Genomic DNA, 17,133 nt, shown 5'->3' with positions numbered 1-17,133 from the left:
CCCGTGAGAGACCTTATTAACGGCTTTCTAGATACACTACACCCACTGTCTCTGCTTCATCCATTTTACTTGTCACATCCTCAAAAAATTCCAGAAGATTAGTCAAGCAGATTTCCTCTTCATAAATCCATGCTGACTTGAACCAATCCTTTACTGCTATCCAAATGCGCTGTCACCTATAGCTTTTCTCCAGAGATGCTGCCTGACCCACTGAGTTACTCCATATCTGTGTGTCTTCTTTCAGCACTGAGATGAAACAGCATGTTTTTTTTTCTTTTTCTAAGTTAAATCTATCAGTTTTTTTTAAGTTCCAACTCTTCCTCAGCATCAAAAGAAACAAAAAAATTAACTATCTGATTGTTATATAAAATAGTATTTTCTACATTTTAAAAAAGCAATTCAGTGTTTGAGTTTACATAAGTGACAAACCATGATGTTGGATAACAAGGGATGTCTCCTTCGAGAAAGTTTGGTAAATCTCTGTAGGTGTAGTCCATGTGAAACTAATGAAAGCCTATTTTTTTTTATCATAAAGGCCATATATTTACCATGTGATAAACAATAATTTTCCTTCATGCTAAAGTGTAACCATGATCAAGCCAAATATTTCATTTAAATGGTAAACTCTATGCCAATTAGAAAATTCATGGTGTCACTAAAGTTCACACCAATTTTCTTTAATGGGAGTGCAGAACAAGCTGCTGCAGTACATTGGAAAAGTATTCGCAACTGGACAGGAAAATTAGCTCCATGAGATTTTATAAATCTGTAAAAATGTGGAAAAAAACCCAGACATTTACATATGTGAGCAATCTAAAGTGAGATGAATATTGTGCAAAATGCAATTTATGCTGCTGTTATCTTGCTCTGAACTTTTGGAAAGATAGTAGAATGGCTGTTCACAATCACAACCTTCCATCAATGTTATTTTTTAATTCTTTTTATTAGAAATAGGATAATTTATGTAATAAGATCAAAGCAAATCCATTAAAAATTGAACATTGTAGGAAATGAAGAAAGATTGCAAACATTTGAATCACATGTCAAGAAACATTTGAATCACATAGCTTCTCACGTCATTTGAATGTTAACATAAATCATGTATTTTTGCTCATATCCAGTATACCTGAATAAAGCAAAAAATCTTATAACAATCTTATGCGTTATGTTTATTTATAGAATATTTGATTGAGAGTCTCAGTCTGATGTTGCTTATGATTTTCAACTTACAAGTGAAATCAAAATCATTGTCAGCATTGGTTTAATATCTTTGTGCTCCTCTCTTGGAGAACAGAAGGTTATGTAAAATGGAAAGCAATCATTTGATTACACCTATAAACTAGGCAGAATGGTTGTAGAAGAATTTCAATGTATATTAAAAAATTGGGAAAAGACATATTTTTTGTGGTAATTAAAATTCATGAAAATGAAAGTTATCTGATTGAAAATGTTGCAAAAATGATAGATAGTGGTGAAAATCAGATCATATTTAGGAATATATCAAAGCATCAATGTTGCACATAATTATTCTGCCATTTTATAAATCATTGTTGTAAATACACACAGTTCTGGCCACCAAAGCAAAGGAAGAATACTACAGCTATGAAAAGAATACAAAAAAGAGCAACAAGATTATGAAGAGCAATTATATAAATTGGGCAAGCTCTCACAAGAGATGGCTGAAAGAAATATGTTCATTGATTCTTAGACCAATTATGCAAACAATTACGTTTTTTTCTATATTATACAGAATTTTATGCTTGAAGGAATTGAGCTGAGATAGAGATGGTGTTAGAAGTAAACTAATCCATTGCTCCCAATATTTATGAGTGCAAAGGCTTCCCATAGTTCCAGTTGAATTTCATAACACAATGCATTTAAAACTTTTGTTTCTATTGTATACCACTCATCAGCAAGATTGACAAATCCTACAATTGCTTTATGATGGCTTGCAAATCATTATTGTGAAATGCAACAGAACCAATCTCAGTGAAGATGGGCATCAAACAAGGCTGTCGTACTATCCCTAAACTTTCTTCAATCTTTACAGAGCCAAAGCTCACCTCCCACAAATTTTGCTTATGGAAGGAGATAAATTCCTGCGTGAATGGGATTCCAGAACCAAAGTCACCATTGCCTCAGGGCCCATGTTGCAGTGTGCAGACTGCATTGCATTTATATGCAATTACAGGCTGACCTCCAATCTGCCGTTGACTCGTTCACTGAAGCATACAAGTGGATGGGCCTTACACACAATGTCCACAGGTTAAAAGTCATTTACGGACCTGCCATTTGCTGTAAAACACCACCCTCCAACAATATGTGGATCACTTATGTTAGAAACTACATCTCAGTGAGCACAGTGATGAAATTCACTGCCTTTGGTCAGTTGAGGAAAAGGCTGTTTAAAGGTCAAAACCTCAGACTAAGCCACAAGCTCATAGTCTAGTGGGCAGGAGTGGATCCTGGTCTGCTGAAACCTGCGATTTTTAGACCCAAACTCCTTCTGAACGGTACCTCAACGCACTCAAAGGATTCCACCAAAAACTCTCTCTGCAAAATGGTCTGAATGCACTGAAAAATTTAAGAAAACTAACAATATCATCCTCTCCTAGGCCAATACTCTCATCATTGAAGATTTAGTTTCATACAATCAGCTCTGCCGAGCAGGCTGTCATGCACATGCCTGACATAAAGCCTCCGAAACAGACAATCTATTCAAAGCTCTGTCGAAGGAACGGATAACCAGGGGCAAGAGGGAAAGATTCAAGAGTGTACTCAAAGGTACACCTGTATCAAGTGTACTCCTTGAAAAATTCCCACTGACTCTTGAGAATTCCTAAACCATGAATGCTACAAGTGGGAAAGATAGCTCTGAAGCACGTTAGGAAATGGTGAAGTCAGACAGGGCTATGGTGATGGGAGATTCGATAGTTAGTGAGTATGGACAGGAGATTCTTTGGTCACAAATAGGACCCCAGGAAGGTGTGCTCACTCACTGGTGCCAGGTCCAGGATGTCGTGGAGCAACTGCAGAACATTATCAAGGGGGGAAATTAACAGCCAGACGTCGTTGTGCACATTGACATAAATGGCATTGTTAAGAAAAGGGATGAGGTCCTGAGGAATAAATGTAGGAAGTTAGGCAAAAAGGTTGAAAAAGATCTCAAGGTCAGCAATCCCAGAATTAGTATTGGGCCATGTGTTAATGAAGGTAGGAACAGGAAGATAGGACAGATGAATGTGTGTTTGAGGATTTGGTGCAAGGAGCAGATCATTGGAATCTTTTCTGCAGCAGAGGTAACCTGTACAAAGAGAATGGGTTGCAACTGAAATAGAGGAGGATCAATATCTTGACAGGCTACTCGGGAGTGTTTATACTGGATTGACAGGGGAATGGGATCCAATACAAGAGTAAGGCTGGTGAGAGGCTGTAAGTCGATACAGAGGCAATGATAGCAAGTTCAATAGACAGGACAGGCAGGAGCACGGCAGGGAGCAAGAAAAGACAGTTGGATAAATTGTTTTTATTTCAACGCCAAAGGCCTGACATTTAAGGCATGCATAGATTTGTGAGGCTGGGACTTCTAGCCATTTCAGAAACCTGGCTAAGGGAGGGACAGGACTGGCAGCTTAATTTTCCAGGCTACAGGTGCTACAGGTGAGATTGATGGGGGCAAAAGTGGGGGAGTTGCTTAATTGATTAGGGAGAACATCACAGCAGCGGTCTAAGATGACATTACTGATTGTCCAATCAGGGTATATGCGTGGAGCTGAGAAATAAGAAAAGCAGAATGATTGTACTATAGGCCCTCAATTAGTTAACGAGAATTAGAGGAACACATATGCTGGGATTTGCAGACAGCTGCAAGACTAATAAGGTTGTCATAGTAGGGGATTTTAACTTTCCCAAAATAGACTGGGAGTTCCATAGTGCAAAGCACTTAGCTGGGGTGGAATTTGGCAAGTTTGATCCAGAAAGGATCCTCAGGCAATAGGTGAGAGCTCTATAAAGGAGTGGGCAAAGTTTGACCTCCTCTTTGGGAACTTGGCAAGGGCAAGTGACTGAAGTGTCAGTGGGTGAGTCTTTTGGCACCCATGACAACGGTTGTTATTAGCTTCAAAACAGTTATGGATAAAAAGACAGGGTGGGTCCACAAGATAAACGTCTGAACTAGGCCAAGGCCACGTTTGATGGTATTAGACAGGAAGTTGCAAGAATTCATTGGTGCAGGTTGTTTGCTGGCAAATAAATGCCAGAGAATTGTGCTCCTTTTGGAAGTGTGATGGTGAGAGTTCAAGCACCTGTTGGAGAGGTGGCCATGGCAAGTAGGTGTAAGGAACCCTGGATAATGAGAGAAATTGAAGGTCTGGTCAGAAAAAAAGGAGTCATGGGTCAGGTATATGCAGTTGGGATTAAGTGCATCCCTGGAGGAGTATAGGGGATTTAGGAGCAGACTTGAGCAAATCAGGAAGTTTAAAAGAGCTTTGGCAGATAAGAGTAACTAGAATGCAATAAGATTTTATAAGGGAAAGTAAGTTACTCTAGAGAGAATATGGTCCCTCACAAACCAAGGTGGGTCATCTATGCATTGAGCCGCAGGAGACGGGCAAGGGCATTTATGAATATGTTTCCCCTGTTTATACCACAGAGAAAGACATGAGGTCTGAGCTACAAGAAGTTGAGCAGGCTAGAACATTATTCCTTAGAGCACAGGAAAATGAAGGGTGATAACAGACATGTGTAAAATCATGAGGGAAATAGACAAGGTGAATGCACAGTCTTTTCTCTGTGGTAGGGGAATTAAGAATGAGGTGCAACTTTTTTTTAACACGGAGGATGGTGGGTATATGGAACGAGCTGTCAGCAGAAGTAGAGGCAGATATAATGAAAACATTTAAGACATTTGCATAAATGCATGGATAAGAAAGGTTTAGTGGAATATGGGCCAAATGCTGACAAATAGGATTAGATTAGAGGGGACATTCTGGTCGGCGTGGGCAAATTGGGCCAAAGGGTCTGTTTACATGTTGTGTGACACTGTGCAGTCAAGATAATATTGGGAGCCAATGTCCATATATGAGGAACACACAGAATCCCATTGTATATGGTGGAAAGAGTGCACCACCTCAAAGAGTACCCACCCACATCATGTTGGTCATGCCAGCCCACACAGCAACTTTGTGATCCTGTTAGATGTCCTTTGCTTTCCAGCTGTGGAAATGCAGCTGGATTTTGCACATGAAGATCCTCTACATCATGCTTAGAGCTAAACGAGGTATAATCTGCTCCCATGGTCTTGCATTTATCAATCATCACATGAACTCAACAATCATCACCAAGTTCTCAATAATCTGGGGTAACATCATACACTCAACAACATATTCATCACAGACAAGGAGTGTGGATTCCATACATCGATGCAAAGCAGATATGATCTTCATCAGATGACAACTTTACAAAAAACTTCAATTCCATCAACCAAGAGGGACTGCGGAGTATCCTTTTCAAATTTGTCTGCCTTATCCAGTGGCTACAAAAGGACAGCACAAAGGCTACATAGAGATCTACAACAGATCTAATCTCGGCATGGAATGCTATGTTACTGCCACAATACTGTGCATGTAAACAATTACTGGAGTTCATATATAAATAGGTACCTGTTCAACCTTCTCCTCCATTTCAGAATCAAGCTCACTTCAACCTCGATCACCGAGCTGTCGCGTGCAGACAGCGCTTCTGAATGGGCACAATTGCAGCAGAGCCCCAAGTTATAATTGACTGAAAATGGATATAAAATGCACCTTTTACCAGATATTCGCAAAACAAATATGCTCTACCGATCTGTCCTGTTGCACCAAGCTCTGATAATAAAGGTCCACAATGAGATCATGGAAAACACAAACCACTTCCCACAACTCAATAACTGCCTCTTGGTGAAGGCAGCCACTGATGATGAAATTCATCCACATCTACAAGCACCAGCAAAATGTTGGCCTTCTGAGGAAATTAGCAAATGAAGATCAAAACTGACTGTCTAAAAGGAAAATGATGATGGTGAGTTTACACAACCCACATCACGAGGGCTGATGGAAACAAAAACAAAGTCACTGAACAAAAGTTTCTCAATGGAACTCAAGCCAAAATTTAGAAGCAGAATTACCATTCCCAGCCTCCAGAATTGACAAGACATTGCAGCTTACAGTTTCTGATCCAAAGACAGGAATGCTACACCAAATATTGGCTGCATTATGAAAATTAAATGAAAGATAAAATGTATTAGTCTATCTTCATGCCCACTATTCATGAGCAGTTTGGAATGAAAAATGCAATTTCTGACTTCTGATTAATGACTCCTAGCTATACTTATTGATAAAAAAACATGAAGACTATGGATGGAGAAAAACAAAAAAGGCTGAAGAACTTGAGACAGTTAATGGAGATGTCTCGAGGACAGTCAGGAGGTATTGGATGTCCTAGGGCATATGAAGGTAGATAAATCTCCCAGGCCTGATCAGATATATCTAAGAATGTTGTGGGAAGCTAGAGAAAAAATTGCTGCATTATAAAATTAAATGAAATATAAAATGTATTAGTTTATCTCCAAGCGTGTTACTCATGAGCAGTTTCAAAACAACAATGCAATTTCTAACTTCTGATTCACATTTGACAGTCCACGGATGTAAAAAAAACTATTCTAAAAAAAACACATGGACAATCTTAAGATTAAAAATCAAATGAACTTACGAAAGCAACTCACATTAGAAAACACACTATATACAGTGCATTCAGAAAGTATTCAGACCCCTTCACTTTTTCCACATTTTGCGACGTTACAGCCTTATTTTAAAATGGATTTTTTTTTAAATTATCAATCTACACACGATACTACATCATAAAAAAGTGAAAACAGGTGTTTAGAAATTTTTGCAAAGTAATTAAAAAGAAATAACTGAAATATCACATTTACATAAATATTCAGACCCTTTACTCAGTACTTTGTTGAGGCATCTTTGGCAGCGATTACAGCCTCAAGTCATCTTGGGTATGACACTACAAGCTTGGCACACCTGTATTTGGGTAATTTCTCCCATTCTTCTCTGCAGATCCTGTCAAGCTCCATCAGGTTGGATGGGGAACGTCGATGCACAGCTATTTTCAGGTCCCTCCACAGATGTTCGATCAGGTTTGATCCTGTCAAGCTCCGGCTGGGCCACTCAAAGACATTCACACACTTGTCATGAAGCCACTCCTGCATTGTCTTGGCTGTGTGCTTAGGGTCATTGCCCTGTTGGAAGGTGATCCTACGCCCCAGTCCGAGGTCCGGAACACATTTTCATCAAGGATCTCTTTGTACTTTGCTCCGTTCATCTTTCCCTCGATCCTGACTAGTTTCCCAGTTCCTGCCGCTGAAAAACATCCCCATCACCATGCTTCACCGTAGGTATGGTACTGGCCAGGTGGTGAGCGGTGTCACTTGGCATTCAGGCCAAAGAGTTCAATCTTGGTTTCATCAGACCAGAGAATCTTGTTTCTCTTGGTCTCAGAGTCCTTTAGGTGCCTTTTGGCAAACTCCAAGCGGGCTGTCATGTGCCTTTTACTGAGGAGTGGCTTCTGTCTGGCCACTCTCCTATTAAGGCCTGATTGGTGGAATGCTGCAGATCACCTATCTTCACAAAGGAACTCTGGAGCTCTGACAGAGTGACCATCGGGCTCTTGGTCACCTCCCTGACCAAGGCCCTTCTCCCCCGATTGCTCAGTTTGGCCGGGTGGCCAGCTCTATGAAGAGTCCTGGTGGTTCCAAAGTTCTTCCATTTAAGAATGATGGAGACCACTGTGCTCTTCGGGACCTGCAATGCTGCAGAAATTGTTTTATCCGAAATCATCATCATTGGTCCAAAAACGCTCACCAAATCCATCCAAAACTTCATCCTCAATATTGATGGTCTCCCAGTATCCACCTCCCCTCACATCCGGAATCTTGGAATCATCTTTGATCAAACCCTCTCCTTCGACAAACACATCAAACACATCACCAAGACAGCCTTCTTCCACCTCAAAAACATCGCCCGTCTCCGTCCATCCCTCTCCTCCACAGATGCAGAAACCCTCATCCACGCCTTCATCACCTCCTGTCTGGACTACTGCAACAGCCTCCTCTATGGCTCACCCTCAAAAATCATCAGTAAACTTCAATACATTCAAAACTCCGCTGCCCGTCTACTCACCCACTCCCCGATCCGTGACCATATCACCCCCGTCCTTTACAAGCTCCACTGGCTCCCCATCCCCCAGAGAATCCAGTACAAAATCCTCCTCATGACCTACAAAGCCCTCCATAACCTGGCCCCATCCTACCTGACTGACCTCCTCCACAGACACACTCACCTGCACCCTCCGCTCTGCTGCCGCCAACCTCCTGTCCCCCCCCATCCGGACCAAACTCAGATCCTGGGGGGACAGGGCTTTCTCCATCGCTGCTCCCGCCCTCTGGAACTCACTACCCCAAACCGTCAGAGACTCCTCCTCACTCACCACATTCAAAACATCACTGAAGTCTCACCTGTTCAGCACTGCCTTCAACCACTGACCGTCACCCCACCTTCTGTCTCCTTTTTTCTGTTTGTTTACTTATTTATCTATTTATTTTCTTCTCTATGTTCTAGAAATTCCTGTAAAGCGTCCTTGAGTGTTTGAAAAGCGCTATATAAATGTAATGCATTATTATTATTATACCCTTCCCCAGATATGTTTCTCGACACAATCCTGTCTCAGATGTCTACGGACAATTCCTTCATCTTCAAGGCTTGGTTTTTGCTATGACATGCACTGTCAACTGTGGGACCTTATATAGACAGGTGTGTGGCTTTCCAAATCATGTCCAATCAATTTAATTTACCACTGGTGGACTCCAATCAAGTTGTAGAAACATCTCAATGATAATCAATGGAAACAGGATGAACATAAGCTCAATTTTGAGTGTCATAGCAAAGGGGCTGAATACTTATGTAAATGTGATATTTCAGTTATTTCTTTTTAATTACTTTGCAAAAAATTCTGAACACCTGTTTTCGCTTTTTTATTATGGGGTATTGTATGTAGATTGATGATTTAAAAAAATGAATTTAATCCATTTTAAGATAAGGCTGTAATGTAGCAAAATGTGGAAAAATTGAAGTGGTCTGAATACTTTCTGACTGCACTGTAAATAATTTTCTTTACTCTTCACCATTTTCTTTTACAATGTGTACTATCAGAAACATCTATATGGTTAACATATCATATTGGCGCAGTGGCATTTTGAGCTATTAATAACATTGTGATTGATGAATTTAATATATTACATGCGGATGTGACAATATCACAGGCCCAGAATGATTACTGTACAGGGAGCCATTCAGCATACCAAATAATATTGATTCTACATAGATTTAACCTAGTGGTCCACTCTCTTGCTCTCTCCCCATACCTCTGCAAATTCTTTTCTTTCAGCTCATTAAAACCCAATCAAGAATAGGTAGGTGTGCAATGTGTTGAACTCGCTGGTATTGACAAGAAGCTCACAAACAACTAGATAAATATGAAGGTTTGGCACAATTTTCAAGTCCACACTCAGAGAAAATATCTGACCGAAACCTTGAAAATGCATGAGCAACTCAACACAATAAATCCTTGGTAAGATACCTGAACAGAACAATATGGTTCAATGTTAGCTCCATTTGTACCTTAACAATTGACACAACACAGAACCTTTCTAACAGTTAAGCATGAAATCATTGCCATTTAATTAAGCCACATATTTGTGATGAAACTTTCAACTTCAGTGAAATTACAATATAATATTATACAAACTAACATCCCAATAGAGTACATACCACTAGCTATACTTATTTGAGAAAAACATGAAGACTAGGGATTGAGAAAAACAAAGGTCAGGGAACTTGCTACAGTTAATGGAGATGTCTTGAGGGCACACGGTATTATGGTCAAGGAGGTATTGGATATCCTGGGGGTTATGAAGGTAGATAAACCTCCTGGGCTTGATCATAGATGTATCTGAATGCTGTGAGAAGCTAGAGAAGAAAGTGCAAGAGCCATAGCTGAGATAAATAAATCATCATTAAATATGGGTGAGATGCTGGACAACTGGAGGATGGTTAATATTGTGCCCCTATTTTTAAAAAGCAGTAAAAAAGCCTGGGAACTATGAACCAGTGAGCCTAATATCTGTGGTATGTATTCTTGGGATAAGATATATATTTAAAGTTAAGAAAAGGTGCAGCATATTTATACTTGCACTGCCTGTAATGATACTTAGGGTGAGGCACGGTAGCGCAGCGGTAGAGTTGCTGCTTTACAGCGAATGCAGCGCCGTAGACTCAGGTTCGATCCTGACTACGGGTGCTGCACTGTAAGGAGTTTGTACGTTCTCCCCGTGACCTGCGTGGGTTTTCTCCGAGATCTTCGGTTTCCTCCCACACTCCAAAGACGTACAGGTATGTAGGTTAATTGGCTGGGTAAATGTAAAAATTGTCCCTAGTGGGTGTAGGATAGTGTTAATGTACGGGGATCGCTGGGCGGCACGGACTTGGTGGGCCGAAAAGGCCTGTTTCCGGCTGTATATATATGATATGATGATATGATAATATGTCATTCATTACTACTTCGGTTACTGAACATTTTTCGAGATATTTCTATGGAGTTCTCCCTATCCTTTAAACTGGGCCATACACCGAAGGAATGTTTCTATAGCTGACTACCTCTCACTGTTCTTATCTTTTTTGGTTATGACATGTGGATTCCCACACACCACAAATGTGCAAAACCACATGACTTGAAATGAATATAAGAATCTTACCTTTATCCATGCTGATGATATATTCAGTCTGTGAATTAGCTACTGAGAAAAGAGCCTGCATTTAAGTATTGTCTCATTTGTCTTCAAAATGTTTAATTATGCTTCATTGTTCATGATTTACTTCATTATTGATTCATTGTTGATTCATGAACTAATACTTGTCTCAGATTATTTATTTGCATTTATACACGCAAAGTCCATTTATTTTTCCCATGAGAGAATGCAATGTGAAAGCGCACTTACCACACAGATTTCTTTAAATAAATCAAAGTGAGAAAGTAACATATTCCTTAGAGCCAGGGCTCAATTGTACCTAGACTTTCTAATGTGACACAACCATTAGCAATAGCAAGCTTAAAGAAAACAGATTCAAAATCGTCTGCATTAACAAGAGCAGGAAATGCATTGAAAAGCAGTTCCAAAGGGAGGCATTTTCTTATTGTCTCAATTCCAAAAAAATCAAAATATTCGCAACATTTCTTTCAGAACATACCACACATACGTATTAAAGGGGCTTTCTTCATTTCGTCATTCTTAAACACAATATGATATTGGCCTGGAAGTCATTAGCAAAATGATATGGACTCGCCTCCCCCCTGTTCGCTGGACTTGTATTTTCCTGCAGCAACTTTAGGCAACAATTTTCCTGAATACATCTGGAACCAATGCGGTGATCAAACGGCCAATAATTCTGTGTGGAAATCACTTCCAAACACCTCTCAGGAATCTCAGCATTCCTCTGATCACACATAATTGTGCAAGAGTCCCAACAATGGTTTCATGAAGAAATGGCAATAATTCTACCTGGAACTGCTGACATTTCTCAGAAAAATGTTGGCAATATTTCTGAATGTCATTCCGATAAAATATACATTTCAACTCTTTTCTGCTTTGTCATGCAAGACGAAGATCTATTGGCAAAGTTGCCAACATCTTCCTTTTTTACTGTTCTAGATAATTCTCTCCTTTAAAAAAAAATGTTCCTCTTTGCGGTAGGCTTTAAGCTGTTCCAAAGATCCAGGTTGGGAAACAAAGGGTTGGGGAGGGAGGGGGCATGAAGTGGAGGGAATGTTGTCGGAAATTCAATTGTTCAGCACAAACTTAGTGACAATTGCATGTATTTTGTCAGGAGGCCTACTTGTAATTGAATAAACAACATATTATTGTTTATTGAATTACAGCTAGGCGTCTATTGACTGTGTAACCGTACCCTGATACAGAGTCCGGTAAAGGAAAAAAAAACAACACATTTATTGGGTTCTCCATTTCTAAAACTATTCTTAATTGGGATCTTCTGTTACAAAGGATTTACAAAATATTTAAATGATAGCATGTAAAAAAACAATTTTTTTTACAAACAACGAGAATTCTTTTGTCACCCGTAAATTTCAAACAATGGCCATTCAAACAATGGCAACATGAAATGAAGTCTCACCTGTTCAGTACTGCCTTCAACCACTGAAGGTCACCTCACCTACTGTCTCCTTTCTCTGTTCATTTATTTATTTACTTATTTATCTATTTATTAATTTCCCTATGTTCTCAAAATCTCTGTAAAGCGTCTTTGAGTATATGAAAAGCGCTATATAAATAAAATGTATTATTATTATTATTATTAACATTCCACAACTACATGAAGCACTGAGTTCATTATCAATTATTAATTATGTTAAACATAAAAAATTCCAAGAAGAAAATCTGTATTCTATTCATTATTTTCTCAGCTACTTACATCGATTCAAATCCCTTGGAATATTAACAATCTCTCATATCCATCAAACGGGCCACATGAGTTGCTGTCATCAGCAGATTTCACAACTCTCGCAAATTTCCAGCACCTATTCATGGTGAACCAGGCAATATGTTGCTCATAAATGCAGCAAAATCAAACTGTGTTATGCAAACAGTAAAGAGACCAAATGCCACTGTTCCCATATACTGCATGGATACCAAATAAAATTTTAATTTCTGAAGATAATAAATGGTAAGGAAAGAATGTGGTGTAAAATAGAACAGTAATATCGTGGCTCATGACCTTCTGATAATTTAAAATTCTGTTGCTAAAAATTGGTAAATTAATAATTCTGCGGTACTTTAATGATCATGATGTATATATTTGAACGTTCAATTAAACCTTTAAAAGAAATCCCACTGTTAACACGAAAGTTGCCAGCTCTAATCATCTAGGATGATCGATTAACTTATTTTATTCAAGTAATAGGCTTAGGAGTGACATGATGCAGGTATAATTAAAGGCACAGTGGCAGCGTCCATTTGAAACCAGTGAAGAGAAAGAAACCAGAGAGTAGTGGTGAGCAGCATTGTTTCAAAACTGAGCCGAAATAAATTGTGGTACTCATCAGAAATCCACTTTGGGATCAATAATCTTTCGAGTCATAGAGTGATACAGTGTGGAAACAGACCGTTCAGCCCAACTTGCCAACACTGTTCCAGCTACACTAGTCCCACTTGCTTGTGCTTGGTCCATATCCCTTCAAACCTATCCTATCCATGTACAGTACCTGTCTAACTGTTTCTTAAACAATGGGATAGTCCCAGCCACAACTACCTCCTCTGCAGCTTGTTCCATACACCCGCCACCCTTTTAATGAAAAAGTTACCCCTCGGATTCCTATTAAATCTATTCCCCTTCACCTTGAACCTATGTCCTCTGGTGCTCGATTCCCCTACTCTGGGCAAGAGATGCTGTGCATCTGCCCGATCTATTCCTCTCATGATTTTGTACACCACTATTAAATCCCCCCTCATTCTCCTGCGCTCCATGGAATAGAGACCCAGCCTACTCAACCCCACCCTATAGCTCACACACTCAAGTCCTGGCAACATCCTCGTAAATCTTTTCTGAACCTTTTCAAGCTTGACAATATCTTTCCTATAACATGGTGCACAGAACTGAACACAATATTATAAATGCGGACTCACCAATGTTTTATACAACTGCAACATGACCTTCCAACCTCTAGACTCAATACTCTGACTGATGAAGGCCAAAGTGCCAAAAGCCTCTTTGACCACCTTATCTACCTGCGAATCAACCTTCAGGGAACTATGCACCTGTACTCCTAGATCCCTCTGATCTACAACACTACCCAGAGGCCTACCATTTACTGTGTAGGTCCTGCCCTTTTTCAACGTCCCACAATGCAACACCTCACACTTCTCTGTATTAAATTCCATCAACCATTCCTCAGCCCACCTGATCAATCTTACCCATTCCTTCCTTCTCTCCCGAGATGCTGCCTGACCTGCTGAGTTACTCCAGCATTTTGTGAATAAATCGATCCAGATCCTGCTGTTATCTTTCACAACCATGTTCACTATCTGCAAAACCAAGATGCAACACCTGTCCCTTTACCTCCCCCCTCGACTTCATCCAAGGACCCAAACAAAAAGCTGGAGTAACCCAAGTCTTTCCAGATGAGGCAGAGGTGCACCTGCACCTCCTCCAACCTCATCTATTGTAACCGCTGTTCCAGATGTCAACTTCTCTACATCGGCGAGACCAAACGCAGGCTCGGTGATCGTTTTGCTCAACACCTTTGCTCAGTCCGCCTTAACCAACCTGATCTCCCGGTGGCTCAGCACTTCAACTCCCCCTCCCACTCCCAGTCTGACCTTTCTGTCATGGGCCTCCTTCGGTGTCATAGTGAGGCCTGCCGCAAATTGGAGGAACAGCACCTCAAATTTTGCTTGGGCAGCTTACACCCCAGCGGTATGAACATTGACTTCTCTAACTTTAGATAGCTCCTCTGTCCCTCTCTTCCCCTCCCCTTTCCAGTTCTCCCACTGTCTTCCTGTCTCCAACTACATCCTTTCTTTGTCCCACCCCCCCTGACATCAGTCTGTAGAAGGGTCTCGACCCAAAATGTCACCCATTCATTCTCTCCCGAGATGCTGCCTGACCCGCTGAGTTACTCCAGCTTTTTGTGATGCCACTCATTTTTCTATCATCAGCAAACTTGCTAATCTTGCCCTGTATGTTCTCATCCAAATCATTGATGTAGATGACAAACAGTAAAGGGTCCAGCACCAAATCCTGAGGCACACCACTAGTCACAGGCCTCCAGTCCGAAAAGCAACCTTCCACCATCAACCTCTACTGCCTTTCATGGAGCCAATTTGCTATCCATTAAGCTATCTCTCCTTGAATCCCATGCGATCTATCCTTCCCGAGCAGCCTGCCGTGCGGAACCTTGTTGAAGTCCATGTACTTACTGAAGTCCGTATTACACATCTACAGCTCTGTCCTCATCGACCTTTTTGGTCACGTCTTCAAAAAAATCAATCAGATTTGTGAGACACGACCTCCCGCATACAAAACCATGCTGACTATCCCTAATTAACCCTTGCCCATCCAAATGCCTATATAACCTATCCCTCAGAATACTCTAGTAACTTTCCAACTACAGATGTTAAGCACACCGGCCTATAGTTCACAACATTTTCCCTGCAGCCCTTCTTGAAAAGAGGCACAACATTTGCCACCCTCCAGTCTTCCAGTACCTTTCCTGTATTTGACTTGTAAATTTCAAGCAGGCTCCCTGATAAATGTTGATGTGGATCTGGATATAAAGGGCATAATTTTAAAGTTTGTTTACTATTTTTCTTGGTTTCATTTGTCATCTGCAATAAGAATAACAGAAACCGAATTCAAGAGCTTATAGACTAGTGAAATGGAAATGCCTTAACAGACAAGGAGAAATTGATAAATTTGTTTTGAAGAAAGAGGAGCAAGACTATAAACTAAACAATACAGTGTTAAATGGCTGTATGGACGTTCATAAATCTTAAATTATGTAAGAAATACTGAGGAAACTGGTGGAAAGTGAATACAAGATCCTTGCTTTTATTAATTGAATAGTACGGGTGTCAGGGGTTTTGGGGAGAAGGGAGGAGAATGGGGTTAGGAGGGAGAGATAGATCAGCCATTATTGAATGGTGGAGTAGACTTGATGGGCCGAATGGCCTAATTCTGCTCCTATCACTTATGACCTTGTGATAAGGGCCCTAGTGAGACCGCACCTGGAGTACTATGTGCAGTTTTGGTCTCCAAATTTGAGGAAGGATATTCTTGCTATTGAGGGCGTGCAGCGTAGGTTTACTAGGTTAATTCCCGGAATGGCGGGACTGTCATATGTTGAAAGACTGGAGCGACTAGGCTTGTACACACTGGAATTTAGAAGGATGAGAGGAGATCTTATCGAAACGTGTAAGATTATTAAGGGGTTGGACACGTTAGAGGCAGGAAACATGTTGCCAATGTTGGGGGAGTCTAGAACAAGGGGCCACAGTTTAAGAATAAGGGGTAGGCCATTTAGAACTGAGATGTGGAAAAACTTTTTCAGTCAGAGAGTTGTGAATCTGTGGAATTCTCTGCCTCAGAAGGCAGTGGAGGCCAATTCTCTGAATGCATTCGAGAGCTAGATAGAGCTCTTAAGGATAGCGGAGTTAGGGGGTATGGGGAGAAGGCAGGAACGGGGTACTGATTGAGAATGATCAGCCATGATCACATTGAATGGCGGTGCTGGCTCGAAGGGCCGAATGGCTTCCTCCTGCACCTATTGTCTATTGTCTATTGTGATTAGCATGCAGAATAAAGGAAGTTTTGCTGAACTTATATGAGACAAGTTTCATTCTTTACTGGAACACTGCATTCAATACCCGGCATTACACTTCAGGAAGAACACCCTGGCAAATGAGAGTATGTGGAAGAAATATAGTAGAATGGGACCAGGGATGAAGTACCCTGATCACCTCAGCTGAGAAGGCTAAGGGAAGATTTGATTGTGTGTGCAAAATAGTACTTTGTAAAACAACTGAAGGATCAATAACCAGAGAGGGACTAAACAAAAGACACAAAGTGCTGGAGTAACTCGGCGAGTCAGTCGACATATCTGGAGAACATGGATAGGTGATGTTTTAGGTCAGGACTCAGAAGGGTCTGAAGAGTCCTGACCCGAAACGTCACCTATCCATGTTCTCCAAAGATGCTGTCCGACCTGCTGAGTCACTTCAGTGCATTGTGTTCTTCTGTGTAAACCAGCACAAGTGATCCAGAGGCACCTTGAGGATTATTTTCCAAATGACAATGTGAGATACTGTGATCTGTAATGAAGTGTGCAAGAGAGTGGCGTTTGAATCTCCAGCAAACAACTTAATTTAATTTCTTTATTTGTCATTCAAAAACAGATTTGAACAAAATGTAGTTACCATGCAGTCACAAGCAACAAAAGCACACAACTACATAATTCAAG

General features: G+C 40.6%; 1 protein-coding gene across 2 annotated transcripts in view; it reads right to left on the bottom strand.

Annotated features, from left to right (window-relative positions):
• The window catches only part of sgcz (sarcoglycan zeta), a 728,908-nt gene that overhangs the window by 625,205 nt on the left and 86,570 nt on the right, over positions 1 to 17,133 (bottom strand). Inside the window, exon 2 of one of the 2 annotated variants that reach the window (XM_078398107.1) lies at positions 5,661 to 5,781. The exons of the other annotated variant lie outside the window; for it this stretch is intronic. Coding sequence (XP_078254233.1) covers positions 5,661 to 5,681 — 21 coding nt within the window. The 5' untranslated portion in view covers positions 5,682 to 5,781. The remainder of the gene's footprint in view (positions 1 to 5,660; positions 5,782 to 17,133) is intronic. 2 annotated transcript variants of the gene reach the window in all.

The sequence above is a fragment of the Rhinoraja longicauda genome, chromosome 1, assembly GCF_053455715.1.
Source record: "Rhinoraja longicauda isolate Sanriku21f chromosome 1, sRhiLon1.1, whole genome shotgun sequence".
Taxonomy (NCBI): Eukaryota; Metazoa; Chordata; class Chondrichthyes; order Rajiformes; family Arhynchobatidae; genus Rhinoraja; species Rhinoraja longicauda.
The sequence above is the reverse complement of the archived record's forward strand: the minus strand, read 5'-3'. Positions and strand labels throughout refer to the sequence as shown.